Genomic DNA, 7012 nt, shown 5'->3' with positions numbered 1-7012 from the left:
GGATGTTAACTGGAAAAGTGTCAGAACATATGTCAACAACGGCCGGTTGTTTCGTTTTTGACACCTGCCCGTAACAACAAAACGCGATGTTCGTTGCATCAACAATCGTTCGGCGCATATGACTATAACAACAGCAATATATTTTACAACGTACATGCAAATAAAACCTATATTCGTTTAAAGAAATTTCGATGGCTTTTGTTATATAAATGATTTACATGATTCCACGTGTTTAAAGTTTATTGAATTATTTCACGTGTTACTGCTTTTCAAGTGGGTGTTTGTTTAGCATGTCCTGATCCTTTTCCTTCGCATCTTGTACTGCATCATTCTCACTATGTTCATCCTCCGAACATTCTTCTTCTTCAGATTCACTACTAGGAAAGGTGCGCACCATCTCACGGTCACTGGAGGCGTTTTCCAAATATTTTTGTTGTACTTCCAAAATGTCTTTACTGTTTGCACATCCGGCGTACCCATCGAGAAGCTCCTGGTTAAGCTCTACAAATGCATGGCCCCAGGAAAATTTGTTCAGATACCATAGAGCTTGTTGTTTATACCCGGTAATGTACATTGACGCTGCAATTGCCTCAACACAAGAGAGCTTGCAAGGTTTTCCATAGTTAACTAAAACAATACAATAGCAACATATTTAAAACTTACCATCTCGATTAGGTTACCAATAAGGGAAGAGTTTCTTACTAGGATTGGCAGCAACAAGAAAGGGAAGCAGCCGTGGGTTCGGAGAACGCATTTTATTGAACGGCGTTTCGTCCAACCTAGCCCACGAGCAGTCAACCACAGCAATTCCAGATGTTTTTATAATTTCCCTATCTTGAGGACTAATACAATTCACACCGACTGGTGTAAGAACTAAACCTGGAAACCTGTAATTTTCAAACATACATGAGAATTTGCGTTCTATTATCATTAAATGTATGGTCCCTTACTTTTGACCTAGACGTAAGGTTTTGATCAAACCATGTCGAGCTAACTTCCGACCAGAACATTTTTTTGGATCGCAATGTTTTAAATCCCACATACTGACGGGAAATTTAGGTGGTTTTCCAATATCGAATTTATCGTTGCGCTTTCCATCTTCCCCTGAACCGTTCTCAGATGTGGTGTCCTGTTCACTATCTGCATCTGAAGATGTTCCATCGCTCTGCACGGCAAGTTCGGATATATTTTCGGCCAAAGACCGACTTTCCCGATCTGGACGGAAATTTCGACGATTATTCTTTCTACGACCACTACGGAACTTATGCATTGTTGTTTCAATTAAAATAATAAACCTAACACATGCTTTCCTTAACAAAATTTAAGGAGAAACGTGGGAAAACTACGTAGTTTAGTGCAGGATTTTAAGCATTTTTTCAACACGTCGGCTGTCAAACTGGTAAACACAAAACATATGATCAATGACAAGAGAACTACTATTACCTCTTGCGCAAGAAAGAACTCAACTGAGCACGCGTTATATCAGAAATAAAGAAGCTGAAACATGGCTATGCACGCTGTTTTACTATATCCCTAAAGGTTTACAAAGGTGACTGTCGCTGAGCTTTTGTTTCGGAACGCATCCTTTTAATGGCCAATCGTTCACGAGCCGCTTTTTCATGTCGACGTCGGAGTCTTTCCACGGTTTCGGCAGAAGGTTCCTGCGACATTGGTTGTTCTGCTTGCCGTATGAAGGTACGAAGCTTCTCTAGCGCATCGGCCGTGTTCATTTGTTGAGAGCGAGTCAGTTCGCTTTTAATAACAAGATATCCATCTTTTGTTATCCGTCCTTTTTGCTGCAAGTAATATAGATGAACGATAATGGAAAAAAATTTCTACATTCAGAAAAAGTACATTAGTTACCAGTTGGGCTAATCGAATTCGAGTATTTTCTGCGAGCCATGTAGCCGTTTCTAAATGAAAACGCAAATCAACTTTGGTGCTCACTGTATTTACGTTTTGGCCTCCCGGACCACTGCTTCGGCTGTACGTAATATTGACCTTTTCCAGAGGAATGTATCCATTGAATGTACCATCTGCTTTTGCCTAGAAAAGAAACTCGATAAGCATAATTCCTTTCACATAATGAACGCCTGAAGTATTTCAATTAGATGAATTATTACTGTTGGGGTTGTAGGTGTGTACAATCGTAGATTGCTACTGGGATAGATTGATTCCAAAGCGAGGTCGCTTTTGTAGTTATGCCTTGTTCCCAAAGCATGAAATGCTTGAACGCCCGGTGGGTTTCGCCTAAGAGGAAGAGCACGCAATAAACCAAACACCAACTTGTTCATTATCAGGCACACAAAATAGTATTTCGCCTACCAAGTGTGATTGTTATGCATATGTTTCTATTGAACTGACCGGTAAGCTCATCACTTTGAAGTAAACAACTTTGACAGAGGTGCTATGCAGCAAAAATTATTTAAATTGATTGTCTTATTAAATATTACTGTAATTAGAAGTTCTAATTTTAAAAATTAATGTATCTTTCATTTTTTTTAAGTTTTCAGCAATTTGGTTTAGTTATTTTTATGATATAGAAGAATAAAATTGGCGATTATAACCAAGTGAACAAGCCCCATAAACTTATCAAGGCATAGAAGCAAATGTCGCCTTCACTCGAAATCATGCGCGGGAATGGTGATCTGTGTTTACAGTCCGATAGTGCTTAAGAAATCGGCTCGTTTCCTTAGTGTTATATTTATTTGTATCACATATGTCTAGCTCGGCAGAAGAAATAGCCGAGAGACGGCGTATAGCCATTGAAAGACTAAATGCTCGTCGAAGGCTTAACGACAATCAAGCGAATACCACGAAACCCATCATCTCCGCAAGCAGTGCAGTTAGTAATGGCTCGCCTGTTGTACAAAATAACCAAACCACTTTAACCATACGGACGTTTTATGGTACAAATAATCAATCTTCTTTCGGCAAAGCGAAACCTTCCTTTCAAACTCAGCATGCTCCTCGAATGCCATATGCTAAACCTGTCCAGAAAAATATTACATCTAAAGTGGCCCCCATTTTTGTCCGAACGGTTACATGTGCTTGTTCGCTGGTTTCGGAAACGCGATTTGTTGTTGAAACAAATGGATTCAATGAACAGATGGTTGAAGTGTTCAAGCAAATTCCCTCGAAAAGCTATGGTAAGTCAATATCCTGGGTGCGATGCACGAACATTGTTATTTCCTGAGGTTGACTAAATGTAACACATTCTTGCAGAAGCTGATTCAAAGAAATGGAATTTTGATATCAAAGATTACAAAACACTTCAGGAACGGATCGCCACCCTTCACCCATCTGTTGTTTTAGGTCCGATACCTACGTTTGTTTTCCGCATCTTTGCCGACGGGCCGAAGCCACCATTGAGTCGTGTTTGTCTCAACGCAATTGAGCCATCGCTAGTGAACAGACTGCTTGATTTCCAAAAAGAAGGTGTTGCTTTCGGTATTGATAAAGGTGGCCGCGTGCTTATTGCCGACGAAATGGGTCTCGGAAAAACATATCAAGCAATCGCGATGGCCGATTTCTATCAACAAGATTGGCCATTGTTGATCTGTACAACCGCTTCTACTCGCGATAGTTGGGGAGACAAGATGCGCGAGCTGCTTCCTCATATAGCCGCCCATCACATAGCTGGGCTGAACAGTGGACAGGATTCAATCGATAACTGTCGTGTACTAATATCGAGTTATTCGATGATGGAACGATGCGCCGACAAACTGATTAATCGAAACTTTGGAATGCTAATTTTCGATGAATCACATACATTAAAAAACTTTAAAGCGAAATGTACCACCGTAGCTTTGGCGCTGGCTAAGAAGGCACGTCGAGTGGTTCTGCTATCGGGAACACCTGCGCTGTCTCGTCCTGTAGAACTTTTCACGCAACTGCAGATGCTCGATACAAAGTTCTGCAGTTTTAAAGAATATAGTGCACGATACTGCGCCGGAAAGCAGGGTAATTTTGGATGGGATTCATCGGGGCAGTCAAATCTTACGGAACTGAATCTCCTCCTTGGACGAAAATTTATGATCCGCCGCACCAAGGACGAAGTAATAACCGAACTAACGGAGAAGAATCGGGAGACGGTCGTGCTTGATCCGTCCTATCTGTGGACGAATGAAGATTTAGAGGATAACATGCATTCCTACGCAAATGATTACAGCACAAGCAAGGGTCGGCAAAAAGAAGAGGCGCTTTTAAAATATTACAGTGTAACGGGCGAAGCAAAAGCTCCGGCAGTCTGGTTAGTTAATTCATTACTCTTGTTAGCACATGTTACAATAGCTTTTTAAATGATTCAATTTTTTTTCGCTTGACAGTGCCTACCTGAAAGAAGTTGTTAAAGAGAAAAAGAAGTTTATTGTGTTCGCCCATCATCACTTTATGCTCAATGCCATAGGTAAATGTCTCACAAAGCAAAAAGTGGACTATATTCGAATCGACGGTACAACCAGATCGGATCAGCGGGGGGTACGTGTCGTCAAAAAACTCTACTGTTCTGCAACTGCGTTAGATAATTTACACGGTTTTCTAATATACTTCGTTACACGTTTGCAGCTGTTGATTGAAAAATTTCAAACCAAAAGCACCTGCCAGGTGGCGGTTTTGTCGTTGAAAGCCTGTAATGCAGGCATCACGCTCACCGCAGCACAATTGGTGCTATTTGCCGAGCTCGACTGGAATCCAAGTGTGAGTTCGGCGTGGTCGTTTACTGTGGGAATAGTTGCTCATTTCAAATCCATCTCACCCACAGACTCTGGCTCAAGCCGAAAGTCGCGCTCATCGCATCGGTCAAGTAGACAACGTTACCGTGCGCTATCTTCTGGCGAAAAAAACTGCCGATGACATCATCTGGGCGATGCTGCAACGGAAACAGGAAACGTTAGGCAGAGCTGGGCTGTGTAATGAAAATTTTTCCGATGCAGCCAGCGTGCAAGCGCCAAGCGATGCGGGAAATATAGAGCACTATCTCAACAAGACTGTTTCCCCAGGCAAGTCAAACTTGGGAACGTTAGATAGTTTCGTCGTGCGTTCCAGTCCTGTTACGAGTTGCGTTGTGAAACCCCACGAGGAATCAAACCTTGCACATTTTCTTATTTCGGATGATGAAGATGAAGAGTTGGCTGCGTTGGAGTTATGAGTTAGCTGTAAATAAATTTATTGTGGCGAAATGAAGCATTTGTCCTGATTTAACGTTAGTAACGAGCAATGTACGGGTTCCGTATTATTTCGTACTCTGATAAAAAGTTGCCGAACAGGTCCTCATTCAGAACACTTTTAGCACGGTTGTATAGTGCTTGCATGTGCTTTGCTTTTCCATGATCCCGTTCAAACTGGACGTACTGTAACCAAGTTGTCGGATCAGTTTTTCCGTGAAACTGCGTTGCATACTCATGACATTTGCGCCACTCATTAACGTCCGGTTTGTCTTGGCTCGCTTCAATGCTGGCCATTTTCCTATGCAAGTCTATTGTAGTGGTGTAATTTTTTACTAAGCGTTGATATTCGCTTCGAACCCTGGTCATGTCGCCATTGTCCACCAACAGCAAGTAATCCATGAACAGTAACTGAAAATGATGTGAAATTTCTGGATCTTGATCGATGGCTTGGCGGTACAGCTGCTCTATCTTTTTGTGTAAATCTGGTCGAATGTTGTAGTGTTGGAAAACCATTTTCCACAGTGGAAGCTTGCTAACGTTATCTGGAAGGCTGACGATGGCCTTCTGAAATATTTTTTCAAATTCATCGATATCGACTTCTTTCCTAGAAAGGTAACGTAGGTATGAACTCCAAATTTCCACCGATGACGGGTACTGTTCTATTCCTTTGTTAATGACCACCATAATAAAATCCTCTTTAGGGTTGTTGTTATGAAGCAGAAGCTTTAGGTACTTAACTAGTTTTTCCTCCTCCAGTTGGTCGGACATAAGAGCAGTTTTGAATGCGGTAGCCAGTGCTTTTCGTTTAACCTTTTCATCTCCTAATTGCGTCTCGTTCGCGTTTATTTCAAGCATCCTTTGGATGTAGAAACTATGCATTTGCTTTGAAGGAATGCGATCAATTCCCTCTTTGTATATAGCGATACACTTTTCCAATCGTTGCGTAAACTTAGCATCCATTTCTCCCAAAACGAATTCGTCACCCTGGAGTGCAAGATTTGCCTGCAAATCCCACATTCCCTCTTTATCAGCCAACATTGTACGCATTTCCGACACCGCTTCCTGGGCAATCGCATCCGACAAGGGCCGGTATTTTTGTAACTCTTTCGTCAATTGTTCAAAGAATGATACATCTTTATGCTGAAAGTTCTTGTATACCAATGCTGTTATTTTAAGCGCTTTAGTGAGCTCCCTATGATCAGCTTCCAGTAATTCTTTCGCCGTCTTCTTTGATTCTTTAACAATGGTTTCCGCTTCCGACATTTGGATGGCGATGAAGGAGAGACATAATTCGCAGCACTCAGGGTGACGTTGTAATCCGCGAAGGGTGTAATGCTTGGCGCGGGTCATATTTTGCGCCTGATGATACTCCCAATTAATCGCACTTAACCAAGCCTTTGATTTGTCCCCGTGATATCCGAGCATTTGGTCGAGAATACGAGATCCTTCGTTGAAGGATCGACGCATCTTGCAGTACTGGAGGAAGTGGGTCCACACGCGATAGTCGCTAGCAAACCGTACCATGGCTCGTTTGTACAATCCACGAATGCGATTGTTAATGCTCTTCTCCAGGCTAGCCCATTCGGCTTTAATGCGCAGTTTTTTACGACGCTGAAGCAGCAACTTGAACAGGTTACATTCATAGCCAATGTAGTTAATGAAATCTGCCAAATTTTTGCTTCGCTTTTCCACCTTGTAATCATGATAGTGTCGTTTGGCTTTGATGTCGTTTATCTCAGCGTCGGTAAACAGCTTCAAGTGCTTCATACACTCGTACTCACGGATCGCCTTTTCGCGCCGAAACTCAATCAGTTCACTCATGTTGGGATATTTTCTCGCAGGAC

At 42.0% G+C, this 7012-nt stretch overlaps 4 protein-coding genes across 4 annotated transcripts; 1 reads left to right on the top strand and 3 right to left on the bottom strand.

The window, feature by feature from the left end:
• Window positions 1–259: 259 nt before the first annotated feature.
• Window positions 260–1270, bottom strand: LOC128725876 (18S rRNA aminocarboxypropyltransferase). The gene is made up of 3 exons (XM_053819646.1): window positions 951–1270; window positions 703–887; window positions 260–627 (listed from the first exon to the last, which is right to left on the bottom strand). The coding sequence occupies exons 1-3, from the start codon at window positions 1268–1270 to the stop codon at window positions 260–262; spliced, it is 873 nt and encodes a 290-aa protein (XP_053675621.1).
• Window positions 1271–1518: 248 nt separating this feature from the next.
• On the bottom strand, window positions 1519–2294 carry LOC128726217 (peptidyl-tRNA hydrolase ICT1, mitochondrial). Its single transcript, XM_053820010.1, has 3 exons — window positions 2124–2294; window positions 1864–2046; window positions 1519–1796 (listed from the first exon to the last, which is right to left on the bottom strand). Exons 1-3 carry the CDS (start codon window positions 2292–2294, stop codon window positions 1542–1544), a joined length of 609 nt encoding a protein of 202 aa, XP_053675985.1. The 3' UTR covers window positions 1519–1541.
• A 425-nt stretch (window positions 2295–2719) lies between these two features.
• On the top strand, window positions 2720–5170 carry LOC128727863 (SWI/SNF-related matrix-associated actin-dependent regulator of chromatin subfamily A-like protein 1). The gene is made up of 5 exons (XM_053821814.1): window positions 2720–3149; window positions 3226–4252; window positions 4329–4479; window positions 4567–4698; window positions 4763–5170. The coding sequence occupies exons 1-5, from the start codon at window positions 2720–2722 to the stop codon at window positions 5147–5149; spliced, it is 2127 nt and encodes a 708-aa protein (XP_053677789.1). The 3' UTR covers window positions 5150–5170.
• LOC128727864 (U3 small nucleolar RNA-associated protein 6 homolog) lies at window positions 5152–6989 on the bottom strand. The gene has a single exon (XM_053821815.1). It carries the CDS (start codon window positions 6987–6989, stop codon window positions 5205–5207), a length of 1785 nt encoding a protein of 594 aa, XP_053677790.1. The 3' UTR covers window positions 5152–5204.
• Window positions 6990–7012: the final 23 nt, after the last annotated feature.

The sequence above is a fragment of the Anopheles nili genome, chromosome 3 (genome assembly GCF_943737925.1).
Source record: "Anopheles nili chromosome 3, idAnoNiliSN_F5_01, whole genome shotgun sequence".
Lineage (NCBI taxonomy): Eukaryota > Metazoa > Arthropoda > Insecta > Diptera > Culicidae > Anopheles > Anopheles nili.
The sequence above is the reverse complement of the archived record's forward strand: the minus strand, read 5'-3'. Positions and strand labels throughout refer to the sequence as shown.

Excerpts from the sequence above, each read along its gene's own strand:
- LOC128725876 (XM_053819646.1), bottom strand. The coding sequence starts at position 1,270 with ATGCATAAGTTCCGTAGTGGTCGTAGAAAGAATAATCGTCGAAATTTC. Across the intron at positions 888-950 it reads ACCTTACGTCTAGGTCAAAA|GTTTCCAGGTTTAGTTCTTA; the intron begins GTAAGGGACCAT and ends TGAAAATTACAG. Across the intron at positions 628-702 it reads TCTTGTTGCTGCCAATCCTA|TTAACTATGGAAAACCTTGC; the intron begins GTAAGAAACTCT and ends GTATTGTTTTAG.
- LOC128727864 (XM_053821815.1), bottom strand. The coding sequence starts at position 6,989 with ATGAGTGAACTGATTGAGTTTCGGCGCGAAAAGGCGATCCGTGAGTAC.
- LOC128727863 (XM_053821814.1), top strand. The coding sequence starts at position 2,720 with ATGTCTAGCTCGGCAGAAGAAATAGCCGAGAGACGGCGTATAGCCATT. Across the intron at positions 4,480-4,566 it reads CCAGATCGGATCAGCGGGGG|CTGTTGATTGAAAAATTTCA; the intron begins GTACGTGTCGTC and ends ACACGTTTGCAG. Across the intron at positions 4,699-4,762 it reads AGCTCGACTGGAATCCAAGT|ACTCTGGCTCAAGCCGAAAG; the intron begins GTGAGTTCGGCG and ends TCTCACCCACAG.
- LOC128726217 (XM_053820010.1), bottom strand. The coding sequence starts at position 2,294 with ATGAACAAGTTGGTGTTTGGTTTATTGCGTGCTCTTCCTCTTAGGCGA. Across the intron at positions 2,047-2,123 it reads ACACACCTACAACCCCAACA|GCAAAAGCAGATGGTACATT; the intron begins GTAATAATTCAT and ends TTTCTTTTCTAG. Across the intron at positions 1,797-1,863 it reads GAATTCGATTAGCCCAACTG|CAAAAAGGACGGATAACAAA; the intron begins GTAACTAATGTA and ends TATTACTTGCAG.